Raw genomic sequence first — 22,278 nt, forward strand, 5'->3', positions numbered from 1 at the left:
TGACTTAAAGATGGAATTGTTGATTTGATGTAAGCTAACCCATGTAATTTTTATGCTCTAATTATGAGTATGCAATTAGTATTCATATAGATGGTTATGTTAACGATAAAATCATCTACTTTAAATTTGTCCTCAAAATTTGTGCTTAGTTGTAATCATTTTTTTGCTTAGTTGTTCCTATAACATTTTATATTCGTTTAATATTTGAACTTATTCTTATTAACTTGGTTATTGGAAAGGTGCTTCTAGAGGCAGCGTTGGCATGTAGATCATGAGGAATCAAGGGATGAAGAGGAAATGGTGAAGGCGGAGGACCAAAAGGCGTTGTCTATTGGGATAATTGGTGCTCTGAATTTCGGAAGGTCTGCGTTCACTAATTTTATGGTTTGTTCTTAAATTTCTCTTTTACGATTGTGTGGGCTATCATCTACCCGTCTCCTGCAGATTTTCTTTTGACCAAGATCTAGAGACATTACAATTTTTAGTCTTTTATCACATGCAAGCATTGTACCATCCTGACCAAGACTTTCTCTATCCTCTCCCCTTTTTACAGCCATTAATGAATCACCATGAGGCTTCATTTCCTACTTTTTATCAGTTCCATCTGCATCTTTTTTAAGCCAGAAGAGCAAACTTCATGCAGTACAACACTAGAGAAAAACCTATGCACAACCAATTTCCTGGAAGGACCAGAGATTACTTTATAAAGGTATCTTGATATCTCATAGGATTCGTAATGAATTTCAACTCACAATTGAATAGTTGTTTTAGCTGTTTCAACTCATAGATAGTTTAACCCATAATATATCTTCACACTGTAATTACCAAAAGTAGTTTTCTCCAATACAAAGATAGTTGTTGTAAGACTAATTAATCGATATACCTGTACACACCGAAATTTCAGTGAAATAAATGTTAACCAATGTATTAAAATTACAACATTTATTCATTTCACCTACATTACACATTTACTTCACCTACCAACTCCACTCATTTCACCAAAAAAATGGATGGTAGTGATTCACTCTCTTGGCCTATAAATAACCTTCTCCATCAAGAAAAGAAGGGGAGGAAAGAAAAAAAAGGAATTTTAGAAACCTACACCAAAACCTTGAACCCTTGAAACTCTAAAGTTCTCAAGAAAATCCCGAAGGATCAAGAAAACACTCTTCGTTCTTCGTCAAATCCTCCTTCAAGGTCAAGCCCCAACGGCCCTTGAAGAACTTCCACCGACTCAAGATCAAGCCTCGGCGGCCCCTTGAAGAAAGTGTTCATCATTCATCATCCGTTCATCCTAAGATCAAGTCCCAACGGCCCTTTGGATCAACAATCTCAACAAACCTATACACCCATTCTTCAAGATCAAGCCCAACGCCCCTTGAAGATCCATTCATCAACTGTTCATCCCTAGATCAAGCCCCGACGACCCTTTGGATCAACAGCTCATCCACAAACCTACACCCTACGAAGATAGAATCAGAGGATCCAATTACAAAAAGATTGTAACCCTAAAAATCATTAATATAAAAAATATATTTTGTACACGTATTCTTGTTTCTTGTTTCAGGAATTTTTCGTGTTTACAAACTTGGCACGCCCAGTGGGACATCTCTACCTCTCATCTCTATCCTCAGATCATCGAAAAACGCAAATGGCATCAAGAAAAGATCAAGCTGTTCCCGCAATCAAAGCGAAGAACAAGAACATCATCGCCGCAAGTGGTGATATTTTGGGCATCACAACCCGAAGTAAGGCAAAAACTCTTTTGGCCGCAGCTTCCGCCCCTGCATTAACTCTGTCAAAGGAAAAGAGCACCTGAGGCACGAACCTGTGATCACCCTAGCCTCGCTAAGGGCGTCAAGAGGAGAGAGCCCGAGGAAATACTCAGAGTCCCTACTTTCCGACGCTGATTCGAGCGGTAGTACAACCATGCAAGTCATGACCACTGGAGCAACTTCAATCGAGGAGCAGCTAGCTCAGATGAATGAAGCAATCGCAAAGCTCACACGGACTGTAGAAGAGAAGGACTTACAGATTGTCGCACTTGTCAACCAACTAGATGCGCTGCCCGACGTGAAAGTCGACCCAAATATTGGCTTAGTAAAGAAAGAAGTCGACGAAGAAGAGGAGCCTCCATCGGAGAAAGTCGAAGAGAAGCTGAAGATAGACCAAGCAACGACGTTCATGGGATCTCTCTCTATCCAACAGCTATAGGAGATGATTGCAAGCACTATCAAGACACAGTACGAAGGAAGCTCACATGACTCCGTACTGTACTCAAAGCCTTATTCCAAGAAGATCGATGCTTTGAAGATGCCAAGGGGTTATCAACCCCCAAAATTTATGCAGTTCGATGGAAAAGGCAACCCGAAGTAACATGTCGCCCATTTCATTGAAACTTGCAACAATGCTGGGACAGAGGGGGACTACCTCGTCAAACAATTCGTGCGTTCGCTGAAAAGCAATGCTTTTGACTGGTACACCGACCTCGAACCCGAGTCTATCAATAGTTGGGACCAGCTAGCAAGGGAATTCCTCAACCGCTTCTACAGCACTCGCCGTACTGTAAGCATGCTAGAGCTGACCAGTACGAAATAGTGGAAAGATGAACCTGTCGTCGACTACATCAATAGATGGCGCTCCTTAAGTCTAGATTGCAAAGATCGGCTTTTTGAAACCTCTGCCATTGAGATGTGCGTTCAAGGCATGCACTGGGGGTTACATTACATCCTCCAAGGCATAAAACCAAGAACATTTGAAGAGCTAGCAACTCGTTCCCACGACATGGAGCTGAGTATCGCTAATCACGGGAAAAAGGAGCCGATTACTAACTTCAACAAGGATAAAGTATTCGCCCCAAATGTAGATAAGACCGGGAAGAAGCCCGCTAAGGAAGCTTTCACCGTCAACACTACCCCCATCAAGACCTCCTCAGCGCCCATCAAGATCTCCTCCAAGAAGAAAGCAAATGAGATAAAGACAAGTGAGCCTTCTCGCACCCAAGACAGATACAAGAGCACCTTGAGAGAGTTGGAACAGAAAACTTACCCTTTTCCTGACTCTGACATGGCTGCCATGTTAGATGACTTGCTGGAAAAAAAGGTGATTGAGTTACCCGAATGCAAGCGTCCTGAAGAAATGAATCGCACAAACGATCCTAGGTACTGCAAGTACCATCGTATTGTGAGTCATCCTGTTGGCAAGTGCTTCGTTCTTAAAGAACTCATCATGAAGCTAGCACAACAAGGGTAAATTGAGCTCGACCTTGAGGACACGGCCGCAACGCATACCACTACAATTGCGTTTGGATCGTTTAATCCTGTGCTTCTCCAAGCGACACCTGACCATTCCCGTGAATGCTCAAGCTGCACGGCACCTCCTACACAACCATCACTGGAGGGAAGCGACCAAGATGCACATGCTGATAATGAAGAAGGATGGATATTGGTAGCCTACAAAAAGACAAGGAAACCAAGACCACGAGTCATACAGCCAAATGTGGAACAAAGAAGAAATCACCACGGCCGCAACAATGCGAAGCCTAAAAGAAACATAAAGCATAATAAAACAACATATGCTAGGGAACCTATGGAGCAGGAGCCACGCATTCCCGTTTCCTTGCGTGAGTACTTCCCGAATGACTTTTTCCAACAGTGCACTACCGTGGCCTGTCACATGGTTGAAGTAGAAATAGAAGAGCCCTCAAAAGGCAAAGCTATTGCCACTGAGGTAGAAAAGACCCTCACACCTGAAGAAGGTCTGCCAACACACTTTAGCATCGAGGAAGCGCTACCATTGCCAAAAAAGATGCGAAGAGCACTAGCAGCAGTCTTGGCAGATCCCGGCGACCACGAAGTGCAAGAAAGTAACGACGAAGGTTCGAAGCTTCAGCCACATGAATGTGCCACATGTTGTGCCACCCATGATGTAATTAACTTCACTGACGAAGACCTACTGTTGGGATCAAAGCCTCACAACCGTCCTCTCTTCGTCTCCGGGTACATAAGGGAATACAAAGTCAACCGCATGCTTGTGGATGGTGGGTCGGCCATAAACATCATGCCAAAATCAACAATGACCATAATCGACATCAAGGTGAATGAACTATCCCTGAGCCGTCTGCTGATCTAGGGTTTTAACCAAGGAGGACAAAGGGCGATGGGCATGATCCGAGTAGAGCAGACTGTGCCATCTTCAAGCAAAGACGATGACGAGTTTGCTAAACCTGCAACAACCAAAGGGAGTAGGATGCCGTCAGAAGGATCGAACGCACCCATATTTCGGTATATCCCGATGTCAAGAAGAAAGAATGGTCAATCTCCATTCGAAACTGGAACAAGAAAAGCCGACACACAGTGGCACACAGATAATGTGAAGTTGCTCAAGATAAATGCAGTTTTGCCTTTGACACAGCTAGGGGGTGCTAAGGTCGCAAGACTACCACAAGGCTTTATAAAAGCTCTACCAAAGAAGGTGGAATCAAGCTTTCTTCCAACCAAGAGGACCGAGGAAGGTTTCGACCCTAACGTCTACAAACTCATGTCAAAGGCCGGGTACGACTTTGCTTCTTCTGCGGTGGCTGGAAAGAAGGTTTCAAACACTGTCAATGACGAAGAACGTAACCTCACCAAAACTCAAAGAAGTTGAAGGAGCATGGTTACGGAGTTGACAACAATAAAGCCGGACTTGGTTTCACACCAAATGCACCTATGATGATTTCAAACAAAGCGAAAAACACTAGCACTCAATACGTCAGCGTGAGCATTGAACAAGACCAAGAAGAGCCTAAACCCTCCCCTCGGACGTCGGTCTTCGATAGGATGAGCCATTCAAGCTCCAGAACTTCAGTGCTTAATCGCATTGGTGGTCAAGACCGAACCTCTGTCTTCAAGAGGCTTAACGCGCCAACATCCCAAAGCTCTGTTTTTGAAAGGTTGTTAAAGTTTAAGAAACAAAGCAACACAGTTATCTCTCCTCTGCGACGATCAGCTTCAGAAAGATTTGAAGATAATGAGAAACCTTTTGGAAAGAGGAAGACAACACCAAAGGAAGAAAAGCTCGATGGGTTAGGAGAAAAAGACGACGTTCGAAGCTTGATTCCTTCAAGGATGAAGCGCCAAGCAATCCTAGAGGTCGACACAAAGGGACCACTGAAAGTAAGAAGGCGTACTATCATCCACACCAGATAATCCTTATGCCAACAAGCTCGAGAAGACAACACTGAAGAGGAGGTCTAAGATGTTTTCCATATCACGGTTCAAGAAAGTAAAGAAGACGAAATCCCCAAGGAAGATGTCACTGCTGCACCACCACAGCTCGAAGATGGGGGGCAAGCCACAGTCGATGATCTCAAGGAACTCAACTTAGGTACAAGCAAGGAACCAAAGCCTATCTTCGTAAGTGCATTATTAAGTACAGATGAGATAGAGGAGTATTATCAGCTGTTGTTAGAGTACAAATACGTCTTTGCCTGGACCTACAAAGAAATGCCCGGCCTGGACCCTGTCATCGCTGTTCATCATCTTGCGGTCAGGCCTGGAACACGACCGATAAAGCAAACTCAAAGACGCTATCGATCTGAGCTTATCCCACAAATTGAGGTCGAGATCGACAAGCTAATCGAAGCAGGCTTTATTCGAGAAGTGCAATACCCCAAGTGGATCTCCAACATCGTCATTGTCCTTAAGAAATCAGGACAAATACGTGTTTGCGTAGACTTCCGGGACCTCAACGATGCTTGCCCAAAGGACGACTTCCCCTTGCCAATCATTGAAATCATGGTGGATGCAACCATTGGCCATGAGGCATTATCATTCATGGATGGCTCTTCTGGGTACAATCAAATTCGCATGGCCCTCGAAGACGAGGAACTAACAGCCTTTCGTACTCCAAAAGGTATCTATTGCTACAAGGTGATGCCCTTTGGTCTAAAGAATGCTGGAGCTACGTATCAACGCGCAATGCAGAAAATCTTCAATGACATGCTACACAAAAACGTAGAATGTTACGTAGATGATGTGGTTGTTAAGACGAAGAAAAGATCAAACCACTTGAAGGATCTGCGAATAGTGTTCGAAAGGCTGCGAAAATACAACCTCAAGATGAACCCGTTAAAGTGTGCGTTTGGCGTCACCTCTGGAAAATTCCTCGGCTTCATCGTCAAGCACCGTGGTATTGAAGTAGACCAATCAAAGATCAAGGCCATTCAAAGCATGCCCGAGCCAAGAAACCTGCACGAGCTGAAAAGTCTACAAGGACGGCTAGCTTTCATTAGACGCTTCATCTCCAACCTCGCAGGGCGTTGTCAACCGTTTAGTCGCCTTATGAAGAAAGATGTTCCATTCGTATGGGACAAAGCATGCCATAATGCTTTCGAAAACATAAAAAAATATTTGTCAAGTCCACCTGTCCTGGGGGCACCTGTGCCCGGGAAACCGCTCATATTGTATATTGCTGCTTAGGAAAGTTCAATCGGAGCACTCTTGGCGCAAGAGAATGAATCCCAAAAAGAAGGAGCACTTTACCACCTCAGTCGAACTCTTACCGGCGCTGAGTTGAACTATTCCCCAATAGAAAAAATGTGCCTCGCTTTGGTGTTTGCCATTCAGAAACTCAAACATTACATGCATGCTTACACCATCCATTTGGTTGCTAAAGCCGACCCTGTCAAATACGTTATGTCTAAAGCCAGTCTTGGCAGGGCGACTTGCTAAATGGGCTTTGCTTCTTAATCAATATGAGATCATCTACGTCCCAACTAAAGCCGTCAAGGGACAAGCGCTAGCAGACTTCCTTGCCGATCATCCAATCCCGGCTGATTGGAAAATCTCAAACGACTTGTCTGACGAAGAGGTGTTCTACATCGATAGTTTCCCGACATGGACGATGTTCTTCGACGGATCCGCACGAGCAGACGGAGCTGGGGCAGGAGTAGTATTCATGTTGCCACAAAGGCAAATACTACCTTACTCCTTCCAACTGAATGAGCTATGCTCCAACAATGTTGCTGAGTACCAAGCATTGATCATCGGGCTCCAAATGGCGATCAACATGGAAATCACAGCTCTTGAGGTATATGGCGATTCCAAGCTCATAATCAATCAACTCTTAACTGAATATGAAGTGAGGAAAGATGATCTCGTCCCATACTTCCGGCTAGCGACCCAACTGCTACAAAAGTTCGAAACTGTGACACTAGAACATGTGCCAAGAAAGGAAAATCAAATGGCAGACGCTCTCGCCAATCTAGCCTCGAGTATGACACTAGGAAAAGATGAAGTTGCAGACGTGCCAGTTTGCCAAAGATGGGTGATTCCGCTCGTTAATGAAATGTCACTAGATGATACAAATGTCATCTCAGTACTTCCAGTCGATGCTGAAGAGTGGAGACAGCCGCTGATCGACTACTTAGAGCACGGAAAGCTTCCAGATGATCTTAGACACCGTTCTGAAATACGTCGACGAGCACCTCGCTTCCTTTACTACAAAGGAACACTCTACCGACACTCTTTTGAATGAGTGCTCCTGAGATGCCTAGGTGAGGAAGAAGTTAATCAAGCCATGGAAGAAGCACATTCAGGTGTGTGGGGCACATCAGTCTGGACCAAAGCTACATTTCCAGCTTAAAAGAATGGGTTACTACTGGCCGAGCATGGTGAAGGACTGCCTGGAACACGCCAAAAGGTGCCAAGCCTGCCAATTCCACGCCAACTTCATACATCAACCGCCTGAACAATTACACCCTACACTTGCTTCATGGCCGTTCGACGCATGGGGATTAGACGTTGTAGGACCAATTACGCCAAAGTCATCTGCAGGGGAAGCTTACATCCTAGCTGCAACAGATTACTTCTCCAAGTGGGCTGAAGCCATACCTTTAAGGGAAGTAAAAAAGGAAACTGTTGTTCGTTTCATTAAGGAGCATATCATCCACCGATATGGGGTGCCTCGCTACATTATCACTGACAACGGAAAGCAGTTCTCCAACCGACTCGTGGACGAGCTTTGCGACAAATACAAGTTCAAGCAGCATAAGTCTTCTTTGTATCATGCTTCGGCCAACGGCCTCGCGGAAGCATTCAACAAGACTCTGTGTAACCTCCTGAAAAAGGTAATCGGCCGAACAAAGAGAGACTGGCATGAAAAAATAAGTGAAGCACTTTGGGCATATAGGACTACACATAGGACTCCTACCCAAGCTACACCTTATTCTCTCGTATATGGCATAGAAGCTGTTCTACCGCTCGAAAGTCAAATCCCCTCACTAAGGATGGCTATACAAGAAGGCTTGACTGATGAAGAAAATGCAAAGTTGCGCCTTCAGGAGTTGGAAGCGCTGGATGAGAGAAGGCTCGAAGCTCAACAACACTTGGAATGCTACCAAGCACAGTTATCCAAGGCATTCAACAAGAAAGTCCGCCCAAGGTCTTTCCAAGCCGGAGATCTCGTACTGGCATTGCATAGGCCTATCATTACAACTCATAAGACAAAAAGCAAGTTCACATCAAAGTGGGATGGACCATACGTAATACAAGAGATCTACACCAATGGCGCCTACTTAATCATGGCAGAAGACGGGTTGAAGATCGGCCCCATCAAGGGCAGATTTTTGAAGCGCTACTACCCCTAAAGCAAACGCACCACGCTCCTGGCCCGCAAGAGCATAAACTGTGTACGGCAAAATCATCATCAAAACCATCACTCATTTGAACTACGTCATAACTTGATCCCTCCTCAACCAAGGGTACGTAGGCAATTTGAAACTTCAAAACTTCAAGTACAGTCATGTCCAAAAAAAAAAAAAAAAAAAAAAAAAAAAACACTTTGAAGAATAAAGAGCAAATTCAAGAATGCAAACATTTTATTTCTTTAAAGGAAAAAGTCTGATTACAAAAGAAAAAGGCCAGAAGACACTACTCGAAAACTATGTCCCTAAAACTAAGGAGGCGGTCCTCAAGCAAGCCTTCCAAAGCCTTCAAAGTCTCTACCTCGGTGAGAGACAGGATGGGCAACTTCATAGCCATGTCTTTCTCTTGTTCTAGGCGTGAAATCTCCTCTTGGCATTGAGAAAGTGTAGCTCCCTGCTCCCCGAGAACACTTTCAAGTTTTGATGCCTCGATGCCCAGCTGTTCTTGTTCTCGCATCAACATATCTAGACGTACTCGGACGGAAGCTAAAGAAGTCTTTGTAGATTGATAATCTCCCGAAGCAGCTTGCTGAGAAGACCGGGCTTGGGTTAGTGACAAGTCTGTTGCAGCAAGTTGGTGAGCTCTAACATCTGGACTCAACTTCTTCGAGGAAATAACACGCAAGGAAGAATACTCAGTTCAGGCGACCATAAGTTCGGCAATCTTGATCTTCAAGGATGAAGAATCAATGTTAAGATTGTCAATTGCAGAAATAAGTTTCGACAAGTCCTCCTTAAGCAACGCAAGGTCCTCCGACGGGCATTTTGAAATCCTCCCCTCAATATGGCTCTTGATATCCATTGCCGCACGAAGATTGATGCGATGAATAAGCTGCTTAGTACCACTAAGGTTTGGCCCTCTCAGAGAGATCTCAGAGCTAGCTGGCAAAAGTATAGAACGCATGACGGAATCTTGCATGCCTCAACCTACACACGGCAAACTTGGGAAACTTGACGAACTTGGGATAAGCTCTGTACCAGGTGGATCCCCAATCTCCTCGCCTGTAGGGAGGTCGCCTCCAAATAGCATCTCCGTATAAGAATAAATACCTGTGGTCGCCAAGTCAAAAGAACAAGAAGGCCCAACCTAAAGAAAACAAAGAAAGCTGTTAGAAACAAAAGTTAGAACAATGAAAGCAGAAGAAGTCATAAGAGAGAAGAAGATGCATACGTCTTTCTCAAACGACACACTGCCATCGAGTTGAGGGAGCCTAAACACTTCTTTCTTCTTATGACGAAAATTGACATCGCTATCGGCCTGAGCGCCGTCAAGACGTCGCTTGTTTAAAACTTGTTGACCCTGCCGCAAAACAAGTCCATCTTCGTGCGAATCAACTTCATCACCAGCCTCTTCAGATACATCCAGATGTTGAGAAGACAAGCGTGGGCATTGAGGGACTAAAACCACTGGTCTATCTTGCAAAGTAGCAGCACTCGCGCAATCAAAAGATATCAGTTGTGTAGGAACCACAGAACACCCCTCCTTCAATACATTAAGGTGTGAATGAGAAGAATTGGTACCACTTGCCATCCCCAAATTCTCATAATATACCTTTGACCACCAACTTACGTAAGCACGGGTTACTGGACTACTCTTGAACTCGTCTTTGGCCGGCAGGGTGATAGAAGCATTTGTACACGCACGGGTACAAGACTCCCAATGCATATACACAGCTTGCAAGGAGTCTAATTGGTTTTTTTCCTTCAGCTTGCCTGGCACATTTTGGACAAAACCAAATTGCCTGCTGAAACGGTGGGGACTATACGGCTGAACAATGCATCGATCTTCTTGCCGCAAAGAAACATACCCTGAGCGAAGACTTATAAGGTAAGATAAGTCTGAGAGGCGAAGATGCGAATCGTCCATGATGCCTCGCCGCACCGAGCCAACTCTCGCCAGATAGTCCATCTTCAAGCCTTCGCAGCTTCTAAACAGTGCTTGCGCCTGGGAATCATCGAAGCTCTTCGAAGAAAGCACGCCAGAATACTTCGTCATCAAAGGCCCTGACTTGTTTAGAGTTGAAGAAAAAAAATGAGTGCCGAAGTACTCACCCAACCAACCATACACATAGTGGTAGGGAAGAACCGCAGCACGATCTTCAGTGTTTGCCAAGTTCGAAACAACACTTAAGCCGTTATAAATATTGGCCAAAACCGGGATAGCAAGACTGAAAGATTCACCTGCAGCCATCTTGCTAGCAACTTTGAAAACCCCAGGACGAACATAGTCGACGTCGCCGATTGGAAAAACAAACTTACAAAGCCAACAAGCTAAGAAAGCAGCTAGGTAAGATTCTTCCACATGCTCTGATGCTATGCCAAGGTCCTCAAACGCTCTCAACTTGGCAGGGGAACGGCGCCTAGCTGAACCAATGGCACCAGACGGATATGGGTCTCCCTTTGGCTTAGTGGTTTTGTTGCAACTTCTTCTCTTCGAGGACTTTTTGTACCTTGTGTCCTCCCAATATCAGAAGCGGATCCATGAAGAAATCTTCACGCCTGATTTACTTCGAGCATCTTGGGAAAGCTTGTGATATGCCCAAAATAAACAGCGACAACTCGCAGGCAATCCTCGGTTATTGCAGAGGGAAAGTTCATCCGCACTAGGAACGACCTCGTCATAAAACTTACCTTGGATTGGCAATCCCCCTATCTTGTGGAGATCCCAAAGTGAAATTGACATCTCTTCTTGAGCTGTATGAAGCGTGTTAGTCGCTGAACATCAATGCTCGAAGAACGCATGAAGGACAGAATGATGGAGATCATAACTAAACAAAGATGCGTACACGGTTATTGCAAAGAAGAAAATAAGGAGAAGGTGGTGCACGGCACCACTTGCAAAAGTGTGATTGAAAAAAAAAAAAAAAAGAAAAAAAAAAAAAAAGGAGGGCGACATAATTATTGCAAAGAAGAAAATAAGAAGAGGGTGGTGCACGACACCACTTGCAAAAGTTTGATTGAAAAAAAAAAAAAAAAAGGGAGGGTGACATAATTATTGCAAAGAAGAAAATAAGGAGAAGGTGGTGCACGGCACCACTTGCAAAAGTATGATTAAAAAAAAAAAAATTTTTTTTAGGGCGACAAAATTGTTGCAAAGAAGAAAATAAGGGAAGGATGGTGCCCACTTGCAAAAGTGTGTTTTTAAAAAAAAAAAAAAAAAGAGGGAAATAACACATCTTGGTGATATATATGTTTTATCTATATTTAGCACAATACACTGAATAAAATAAAGCATGTCCATTGATCTCCGAGAAATTACAAGTGCGTACAAAAAAAAAAAAAAAAAAAAAAAAAAGATGGAGCTTTCACAAAGGTTGTTCACGTGAAGCCCCACTACTTGGCAAAACTCCAGGAGCGGGAGGCATCGAAGATAGATCATTCAAGGCCTCAATACTTGGTGGAACGCTAGATGACGCAGGAAAAAGGTGCCTCTGGAAGAAAGCCGCAAGCCTTTGATGGTCACTTTGAATTCGACCTTCAGATTCTTGCAGCTGATCAAGCTTCCTCTTCATGCTCGTCAAATAATTATTTGTAAACACATGCAAACCTCTATTCTCGTACTTAAGCTGTTTGATCTCTTGTTTAAGATTTTCCACCTCCGCCATCAATGATTCAACTTGACGGGATCGAGCAAGTAGGCGTTGGCCCATGTTGGACACGCATCTTTGTTTAGTTATGATCTCCATCATTCTGTCATTCATGCGTTCTTCGAGCATTGGTGTTCAGCGACTAACACGCTTCATACAGCTCAAGGAGAGATGTCAATTTCACTTTGGGATCTCCACAAGATAGGGGGATTGCCAATCCAAGGTAAATTTTATGACGAGGTCGTTCCTAGTGCGGATGAACTTTCTCTCTGCAATAACCGAGGATTGCCTGCGAGTTGTCGCTGTTTATTTTGGGCATATCACAAGCTTTCCCAAGATGCTCGAGGTAAATCAGGCGTGAAGATTTCTTCATGGATCCGCTTCTGGTATTGGGAGGACACAAGGTACAAGAAGTCCTCGAAGAGAAGAGGTTGCAACAAAACCTCTAAGCCAAAGGGAGACCCATATCCGTATGGTGCCATTGGTTCAGCTAGGCGCCGTTCCCCTGCTGAGTTGAGAGTGTTTGAGGACCTTGGCATAGCATCAGAGCATGTGGAAGAATCTTACCTAGCTGATTTCTTAGCTTGTTGGCTTTGTAAGTTTGTTTTTCCAATCGGCGACGTCAACTTTGTTCGTCCTGGGGTTTTCAAAGTTGCTAGCAAGATGGCTGCAGGTGAATCTTTCAGTCTTGTTATCCCGGTTTTGGCCAATATTTATAACGGCTTGAGTGTTGTTTCGAACTCGGCAAACACTGAAGATCGTGCTGCGGTTCTTCCCTACCATTATGTGTATGGTTGGTTGGGTGAGTACTTCTGCACTCATTTTTTTTTCTTCAACTCTAAACAAGTCAGGGCCTTTGATGACGAAGTATTCTGGCGTGCTTTCTTCGAAGAGCTTCGATGATTCCCAGGCGCAAGCACTGTTTAGAAGCTGCGACGGCTTGAAGATGGACTATCTGGCGAGAGTTGGCTCGGTGCGGCGAGGCATCATGGACGATTCGCATCTTCGCTTCTCAGACTTATCTTACCTTATAAGTCGTCGCTTAGGGTATGTTTCTTTGCGGCAAGAAGATCGATGCATTGTTCAGCCGTATAGTCCCCACCGTTTCAGCAGGCAATTTGGTTTTGTCCAAAATGTGCCAGGCAAGCTGAAGGAAAAAAACCAATTAGACTCCTTGCAAGCCGTGTATATGCATTGGGAGTCTTGTACCCGTGCGTGTACAAATGCTTCTATCACCCTGCCGGCCAAAGACGAGTTCAAGAGTAGTCCAGTAACCCGTGCTTACGCAAGTTGGTGGTCAAAGGTATATTATGAGAATTTGGGGATGGCAAGTGGTACCAATTCTTCTCATTCACACCTTAATGTATTGAAGGAGGGGTGTTCTGTGGTTCCTACACAACTGATATCTTTTGATTGCGCGAGTGCTGCTACTTTGCAAGATAGACCAGTGGTTTTAGTCCCTCAATGCCCACGCTTATCTTCTCAACATCTGGATGTATTTGAAGAGGCTGGTGATGAAGTTGCTTCGCACGAAGATGGACTTGTTTTGCGGCAGGGTCAACAAGTTTTAAACAAGCGACGTCTTGACGGCGCTCAGGCCGATAGCGATGTCAATTTTCGTCATAAGAAGAAAGAAGTGTTTAGGCTCCCTCAACTCGATGGCAGTGTGTCGTTTGAGAAAGACGTATGCATCTTCTTCTCTCTTATGACTTCTTCTGCTTTCATTGTTCTAGCTTTTGTTTCTAACAGCTTTCTTTGTTTTCTTTAGGTTGGGCCTTCTTGTTCTTTTGACTTGGCGACCACAGGTATTTATTCTTATACGGAGATGCTATTTGAAGGCGACCTACCTACAGGCGAGGAGATTGGGGATCCACCTGGTACAGAGCTTATCCCAAGTTCGTCAAGTTTCCCAAGTTTGCCGTGTGTAGGTGGAGGCATGCAAGATCCCGTCATGCATTCTATACCTTTGCCAGCTAGCTCTGAGATCTCTCTGAGAGGGCCAAACTTTAGTGGTACTGAGCAGCTTATTCATCGCATCAATCTTCGTGCAGCGATGGATATCAAGAGCCATATTGAGGGGAAGATTTCAAAATGCCCGTCGGAGGACCTTGCGTTGCTTAAGGAGGACTTGTCGAAACTTATTTCTGCAATTGACAATCTTAACATTGATTCTTCATCCTTGAAGATCAAGATTGCCGAACTTATGGCCGCCTCAACTGAGTATTCTTCCTTGCGTGTTATTTCCTCGAAGAAGTTGAGTCCAGATGTTAGAGCTCACCAACTTGCTGCAATAGACTTGTCACTAACCCAAGCCCGGTCTTCTCAGCAAGCTGCTTCGGGAGATTATCAATCTACAGAGACTTCTTTAGCTTCCGTCCGTATACGTCTAGATATGTTGATGCGAGAACAAGAACAGCTGGGCATCGAGGCATCAAAACTTGAAAGTGTTCTCGGGGAGCAGGGAGCTACACTTTCTCAATGCCAAGAGGAGATTTCACGCCTAGAACAAGAGAAAAACATGGCTATGGAGTTGCCCATCCTGTCTCTCACCGAGGTAGAGACTTTGAAGGCTTGCTTGAAGACCACCTCCTTAGTTTTAAGGACATAGTTTTCGAGTAGTGTCTTCTGCCCTTTTTCTTTTGTAATCAGACTTTTTCCTTTAAAGAAATAAAATGTTTGCATTCTTGAATTTGCTCTTTATTCTTCAAAGTGTTTTTTTTTTTTTTTTTTTTTTTTTTTGGACATGACTGTACTTGAAGTTTTGAAGTTTCAAGTTGCCTACGTACCCTTGGTTGAGGAGGGATCAAGTCACGACGTAGTTCAAATGAGTGTTTGTTTGTGTCGTAGGTTACCTTCCAACACAATGATGAGGATTTGGTTTTTAATTGCATGATGGTTAAAGAAAGTTACAAACATGGATGGACGTTTGACATACTCTTTGGTTTATGCTTGTTTGTAGTTATAGTTTACGAATTCACATGTAATCACAAAAGAAAAAATTAGTTTTTGTAACATGCTTGAAGGAAGGAACTTAACAAACGCTACATCCCTGTGAGACTCGAGCCTAAACGTTATTTGGAGAGTTAAAATCTGTGCATTATTGTTTTCTAAAGTCGTTGCATGATCTCATTATTCTTTGCTTGGTTACTACTTAGAAGACGTTTCATCACTTAGTTCCAAATGCTAGAACTCATGCCCATTTCATTCAAAGCATGTTATTGAATTGCATAACACATATTCAAGATGAAGTTGTGTAGTGACCACCATAAAAACCAAATAGCCGTGTGCCCTTCACTCATTTTGTGTTTAAGTTTAACCCCATTGAGCCGTGTTAGCCCATGTTCTTTGTTAACCCATATCATCCTCACCTAGCCTAGATTAGGACCATCCGTACCCTTGTTCTTGAAGCATAGTAAGCATGAATGAATTCCTTTTGATTAATGTGTTGCAGAAAATAAGTGTGGGGGAAGGATTATTGATGTGAGTTATGTGCCATAGGCACGGCTAGAATTTAAAAAAGAAAAAAAAAAAAAAAAAAAAAAGAAAAAGAAAAAGAAAGAAAAATAAGTGAAAAAGAGTTGAAAAGTATTGGTTGTTGAAGTAAGGGCCCAAAACAATGAATTAGGCCCTAAGAGTTGTTTGAATCTCCCCTATTTGTCTAAAAGTTGATTTCTGCACTTTAAGTGAATTCAAAGACTCAATTTCATTACTTTGCTTGCTATTGCTTAAAGAACTTTTGTTTACCCCTATCTTTCCTTGTTAGCCAATACCCTAAGCCCCGTTACAACCCTTGACTTCTATCTTGAGTGTTGTGCATTTCAATTGTGGAGTTTGAATTTGGTATGAGCATATGGTGTCACTGGTTCTCGCATTTAAGTAGTAGCATCCCATTCATGAGATCATATCTAAACATGTTTAATTACTCCAGAAATTGCGTTCTTTGTTATAACATATGTGAGTACTAGTCTGTCATGTTTACATCAATCTTCTCACATATAACTAGTGTAGGGTGTGTAGTCAGAAAATCTGAGTGAAAATTGAGTGCATAACTAGTGAGGAATTGAGGGAATTCTCTAAGGCATGTTACTACATTCAAAATGTGTTTTAAGTTATTAATTGCGAACTAGTGAATGGTGACTATGATTAAGTATGTGCTTAAGGGGAAGGAAGACTAAAAGCCACGTGAGTAGTGATCTTTGACATGTCATGTTTCATTGGAAATCTTTGAGGCAAACGTTGGAAGGTTTAGGTTTTGTTTTGTTTTGTTTTGTTTTGCTCGAGGACTAGCAAAAGTTAAGTGTGGGGGAATTTGATAGGAGCATATTCATGCGACTTAATTAGCTTGTTCTCGTGCATTTATGTTGTGTTTCCTTAGTTATTTTAGTGTTTAAAGTCACTTTTGTGCATTTTCAGATTATAAGGCCAAAGTGTGCAAGAAGATGCAAATTGGAGCTTTTTGGAGCAAAAGAGGAATGAATGAGTTGAAGACTTGAAGAAACGATGAATTCCTACTCCAACGATGAATTCCTACCAAAACGAGGATTCCTACTCAAACAAGGATTCCTACTTGAAGTAGGAAAGTTAATCCTAAGTTTCCCGTTTTGGTAACCTTTCCTAATCTAAACGTCCATATTTTCTAGCCACTTTATGGGCTTCGTATGCACTTTAGGACACAAAACAAAGGCCCTAGCCCAAATTCCAGCCCTTGCCGTGCCTTTTTCCTTTCTCCCCTTCCCTTGCCGTGCAAGGGGGGGTATTTTAGGCCCATTCTATGCACCTAGACCCTAATCCTTTTCCTTGCAGCCACCTTGCCCTTTTATTTGTGAATTAAACCTATTTCCTTCCCCTAATTCCAGCCATCTTCCACACCTTTCCAACCTAGCAGCACCCTACATGCATTAATTAGTCATTCTTTTCATATTTCAGCCACCATCATACATATTCCCCTTCCATTCCATACACTTTCCACCAACCTAGCCGCACCCTTTAATCATTCACCCTAACTGTCACTCCCATTCTCTCCTATTAATTAATTCAGCCACCATCATACATATTCCCCTTACATTCCATACACTTTCCACCAACATAGCTGCACCCTTTAATCATTCACCCTAGCTGTCACTCCCATTCTCTCCCATTAATTAATTCAGCCACCATCATACATATATTCTCCCATTCACTCTTCATGGGAGAAAACCATCACAAAAGAACGATTCAATCCGTGCATTCGCCCTTCATTCCAACCATCTTCCACACCTTTTCCACCATTGCTGCAGCCATCCCCACCCTTCCATCCACCATACAAACCTTCCTCCATCACTCCACCACCTTGCCGCACCACCACACTTCCATAAATCCATCCTAAAACCAGAAAATCATCCAAAAACACCATTTAACCTCACTGCCGCAGCAAGGAGAAGAAGAAAGAGGGACATAGACGCGCAGAAATTCAAGTGGATTCGTTGGGCGTTCTAGGTGTAATCAATCCTTTGTGCTTTATGTTTAAATTCAATTGTATTTCTCTTTCTGTAAACATGAGAGGCTAAATCCCTAATTAGCTAGGGGGTGATTCGAAACCATGTTTATGCTTGCAATATGAATTTATTACCTTTGGTTGGAATTTCATGAATGGTGAATTCAATTTGTTTAACTGCTTGATCGATAACTTATTTGTGTATGTTTGTTGAGAGTGCATGCTTAATTTTCATGCATGAATATGACGCTAGAATATAAGTGAATTTCACCTAATAGTTATGAACTTATATTCACAAGTAGTGGAGGTTGCTTATAAACAATCGCGTTAAATGAATTCCTGGCAAGAGTATCATGCTTTTCATAGTTACAAATGCCTTGTCGATGCTTATGATTTCCAAAGAACGTAATGATTCTAACTTGTATCTTTATCATGCTGTTCATATAGAGAACTTGTTAGGAATAATTTGGTTGCGATGCATATTCATCCAATTCAATGATTCTAGGGAAATCTGAAGGTTAATTTAAGCGGACCTAATTAACTTGGAGTTTCGAGGTTCATAATTCATCAAAAGACCAACTGAAAATCAAATTGTATGCAAGTGTGACATGTGTGGAGAAGAACCTTCTAGCTAGCATTCATCCATATTTTCATCACATTCATATTTACATTCTGCCTTTAAATTACAATCTGTGCATTTTATTTAATTTCGTCAAAAACTCAATCCCCCTTTACTTTGGTATCCAATTTAGTTAGAAAGTGTCTTAGTTTGTGTTTTAAAGTGTCTTGATTCAAGTTTTTACCCAAATTCGTCCAAATTCACCAAAGTGCTCAAAATTGCCCAGAAAGTGTTTTTAAGGCAGTTTTGAGTGTTTTGGTGCTGTTTTGAGTCTTTTGATTTGTTTTAGTGTTTTTATTGTTTAGTTTTGCATTCTTTGAGTCTAGTTTAGTGTGTTAACCTTTGTTTTACGTTTTTGAGTCAGTTTCCAAGGGATTTTGCAGTCCCTCCTAATCCCCGGTTAAGAACGATTCCTACTTATACTTATACCACAATTGTCACAAGAGGGTTTTAATTTGTGTGCTTATTTAGTTCGAATCAAATTTTTGGCGCCGTTGCCGGGGATTAGCAACTTTGCTAATCCCTTGGATTGTTTACTTTCTGTTTATTTGTTTATTTTGTTAAAGTTTCTGACCTTGTTTTATTTTTCTTGTTTTAGGTACTAGTGTATGACTCGGAGTTCTCAACCGATTCGTGAGGATATCTCGGACTTTGACAGTGATTTTGAGAGGACTTTGAGACGAAGGAAGAAGCACCACGAGTCAAATCCACCAAGCCTAGAACCTGAGCTTGAAGAACAAGTCCTAGAAGAGAAGGAGGAGCCCACGGCAAGGGTAGTTGAAGAACCCCAAGGCATGGCCGTGGACAACCGGACACTCAAGGAGCTTTCTGCTTCGGGATTGGATAATACCGCACCCTTGTGTATCCAATATCCCCCACCGGCCGAAGGCAAGACCGAGGAGTTTGAGTTGAAGTCAAGCTTGCTCCACCACTGTGTACACGAAAATTTTCTTAAAACAAGAAACAAGAATACGTGGCACAAAATAATATTTTTGTGTTTAATGATTTTGGGGTTACGATCTCTCTCAAATTTGGTCCTCTGATTCTATCTTCGTAGGGTGTAGGTTTGTGGATGAGTTGTTGATCCAAAGGGCCGTCGGGGCTTGATCTAAGGATGAACAGTTGATGAACGGATCTTCAAGGGGCGTTGGGCTTGATCTTGAAGAATGGGTGTATGGGTTTGTTGAGGTTGTTGATCCAAAGGGCCGTTGGGGCTTGATCTTAGGATGAACGGATAATGAATGATGAACACTTTCTTCAAGGAGCCGTCAGGGCTTGATCTTGAGTTGGTGGGAGTTCTTCAAGGGCCGTTGGGGCTTGATCTTGAAGGAGGATTTGACGAAGAACGAAGAGTGATTTCTTGATCCTTCGGGATTTCTTGGGAATTTGGATGCTTGAGAGCTTTGGAGTTTCAAAGCTTCAAGGATTTGGGGAATTCTCTTCCAATTTGGGAGTAGAGAAATGTATTTGTGAATTGGTTTTCTTGGTGATATTCCTCTTGATGGAGAAGCCTATTTATAGGTTTTGAGAATGAATCACCACCATTCATTTTTTTGGTGAAGTGAGTGGAGGTTGTAGGTGAAGTAAGTGTGTGAGGTTGGTGAAGTAAGTGGAGGTTGTAGGTGAAGTAAGTGGATGTTGTGGGTGAAGTAAGTGTGTGAGGTTGTAGGTGAAGTAAGTGGAGGTTGTAGGTGAAGTAAGTGGATGTTGTGGGTGAAGTAAGTGTGTGAGGTTGGTGAAGTAAATGGATGTTGTGGGTGAAGTAAGTGTGTGAGGTTGTAGGTGAAGTAAATAAATGTTGTAATTTTAATACATTGGTTAACATTTATTTTACTGAAATTTCGATGTCTACAAATGCCCCCACTTCAAGGCGCGTCGTAGACATGTGCTTGTCACGTGTAGAAGATGCGTTTTGAAGTCCCTTAATGTAGATGTCAACCCAAGGGCCGTCGAGGCTTGATCTTGAATTGGGCTGGAAATTTCTTCAAGGGCTATCGAGGCTTGATCTTGAGTTCGACTGGAAGATTTTCTGGTTTCCTCCAATCGTTGATTTTCCACAGGCTTAATCTTGAACTAGGCTGGAGGATTCTTTTGGTCTCCTCCGAAGGTCTGAACTTACTCCTTTTATCTGGAGTTGAATTTGATTCAAGGGTGGTGAACACTTGATTTTGAATCGGACTTGTGATTTCTTCAAGGGCCATCGAGGCTTGATCTTGAGTTTGACTGGAAGATTTTCTGGTTTCCTCCAATCGTTGATTTTCCACAGGCTTAATCTTGAATTGGGCTGGAGGATTCTTTTGGTCTCCCCCGAAGGTCTGAACTTAACTCCTTTTATCTGGAGTTGAATTTGATTCAAGGGTGGTGAACACTTGATTTTGAATCGGACTTGTGATTTCTTCAAGGGCCATCGAGGCTTGATCTTGAGTGAACATAAGGCCATGAGCGGTTTCAGGATTCAGACACATGGCAGGCAAGCACAAGGTGGAGGTGATGACCTGTTTCTTTGTTCAATCTTTCCAATTCATATTTGAAGAGGGTTAGAGGATGACTCAGCATATGCAGTTGTTGAGTTTGCTGACGATCCACAAGATTAATGTTTCATTGTCACTCGTCTTAGCTGTTCTCCAAGCAGATGTGGTCCCTTCTCTGGAAGTGTATCAATCGTTGAAGATGACTACTCGAGAGCAACACTAGGTAAGCAACCAGGGAATAGATTCCAGGTAGTCGGTTCCAGATCGAAAGACTGACTCCAAGTGCCGGCTGATTGCTCTCTTTCTCTTTGCCATGCGAGTAAGAACAAGGACAAAGGGAAGGACATGGAGAAAGCATGATATGAGATACTTTTGTTTATTGAAGAAGCGTTGACGATTTAACGGCATCGCGCGGCGAGGCTTTGCTCTTTGGTGACAGCGCCAGCGGAGGGTTGTTGAGGCTTCTCGAGCTCTTTGATTAGAACAATGATGTCGAGCTTGGATTTGACTTAAACTCTTCTGTCTGGATTGTGCTGCAGGGGAAGGCGTCGTGCTCCAGCAGTTTGTTCCAGCTCCTACAGCATTCTTCTCTGCTTGTTTCTTTTACATAGCCGAGGTGGTGCGCAACCCTTTGCCTTTAAATGGTCTTTCAAGGCATCACTTCTCAGCAATTCATCTATGCTTAGCAGCTTCAGTGTAAAGAGCCGACACTCCGTCGCCTGTCCTGAAGTATGCGCTGAGGGGATTCAAGACTCACCAACAGTTGAAGATGAGCACTCGAGAGCAACGCTTTGCTTTCGCCCTTGATGATATGAGATACTTTTGCTTTTGAAGAAGCAGCGAATGAATCAGCACATATATTTGTTGTGCTTGTCTCCACATGTTTCGATGTATCATTTTCACTTGCCTTACTTGTTCCCTTTGCAGAAGTGGTATTTCCTTATGCAGGTTTGGCATCTTCTCTTGTAGTATTTGTCCTCTGATACAGGAGTGGAATGCAAACCTTGCATTTGAATGGACCATCACTTCTTGGTGGCAGCGCAAGTTTGAGTGGAGGTTCCGACATATTGCTTTCTCTGTCCTTGTCTTGGCAGGTGAGAACAAGGGCAAAGGAAAAGACAGGGAAAAAGCATGATATGAGATACCTTTGCTTTCTCCCTTGATGATATGAGATACTTTTGCTTTTGAAGAAGCAGCAAATGATTCAGCACATATATTTGTTGTGCTTGTCTCCACATGCTTCGATCTACCGTTTCCTCCTGCCTCATCTGTACTCCAGGCATCTGGTATCTTCTTTGGGGGTACATCAATAGTTGAAGATGAGTACTTGAGAGCAGGGCTGGATAAGCAATCAGGGAAGGGATTTCGGGCAGTCGGCTCCAAATGGGAAGCTTGATTCCAAGTGCCGACTGATCTCTCTCTCTCTCTCTGTCTTTCAGGGA

General features: G+C 43.1%; 2 protein-coding genes and 1 long non-coding RNA gene across 3 annotated transcripts; 2 read left to right on the plus strand and 1 right to left on the minus strand.

Annotated features, from left to right (window-relative positions):
- Positions 1-8,912: 8,912 nt before the first annotated feature.
- On the minus strand, positions 8,913-11,284 carry LOC148695708 (uncharacterized). The gene is made up of 5 exons (XM_088697377.1): positions 11,186-11,284; positions 9,858-11,144; positions 9,629-9,773; positions 9,336-9,568; positions 8,913-9,290 (listed from the first exon to the last, which is right to left on the minus strand). Exons 1-5 carry the CDS (start codon positions 11,282-11,284, stop codon positions 8,913-8,915), a joined length of 2,142 nt encoding a protein of 713 aa, XP_088553503.1.
- Positions 11,285-13,057: 1,773 nt separating this feature from the next.
- On the plus strand, positions 13,058-17,938 carry LOC148695709 (uncharacterized). Its single transcript, XM_088698031.1, has 2 exons — positions 13,058-13,957; positions 14,042-17,938. Exons 1-2 carry the CDS (start codon positions 13,058-13,060, stop codon positions 14,879-14,881), a joined length of 1,740 nt encoding a protein of 579 aa, XP_088554157.1. The 3' UTR covers positions 14,882-17,938.
- Positions 17,939-18,880: 942 nt separating this feature from the next.
- On the plus strand, positions 18,881-20,204 carry LOC148695710 (uncharacterized). The gene is made up of 2 exons (XR_015964900.1): positions 18,881-19,980; positions 20,028-20,204. It is a non-coding gene; the product is annotated as an uncharacterized LOC148695710 (long non-coding RNA).
- Positions 20,205-22,278: the final 2,074 nt, after the last annotated feature.

The sequence above is a fragment of the Pyrus communis genome, chromosome 7, assembly GCF_041283825.1.
Source record: "Pyrus communis isolate YQ-2024b chromosome 7, ASM4128382v1, whole genome shotgun sequence".
NCBI lineage: Eukaryota > Viridiplantae > Streptophyta > Magnoliopsida > Rosales > Rosaceae > Pyrus > Pyrus communis.

What these genes read in the sequence shown, in the direction of transcription:
- LOC148695709 (XM_088698031.1), top strand. Translation starts at nt 13,058, where the DNA reads ATGTGTATGGTTGGTTGGGTGAGTACTTCTGCACTCATTTTTTTTTCT. An exon ending in GTGTGTCGTTTGAGAAAGAC is followed by an intron (nt 13,958 to 14,041) that starts GTATGCATCTTC and finishes TGTTTTCTTTAG; the next exon opens with GTTGGGCCTTCTTGTTCTTT.
- LOC148695708 (XM_088697377.1), bottom strand. Translation starts at nt 11,284, where the DNA reads ATGAACTTTCCCTCTGCAATAACCGAGGATTGCCTGCGAGTTGTCGCT. An exon ending in AAGTTCGTCAAGTTTCCCAA is followed by an intron (nt 9,569 to 9,628) that starts GTTTGCCGTGTG and finishes TACTTTTGCCAG; the next exon opens with CTAGCTCTGAGATCTCTCTG. An exon ending in TCAAGATTGCCGAACTTATG is followed by an intron (nt 9,291 to 9,335) that starts GTCGCCTGAACT and finishes ATTTCCTCGAAG; the next exon opens with AAGTTGAGTCCAGATGTTAG.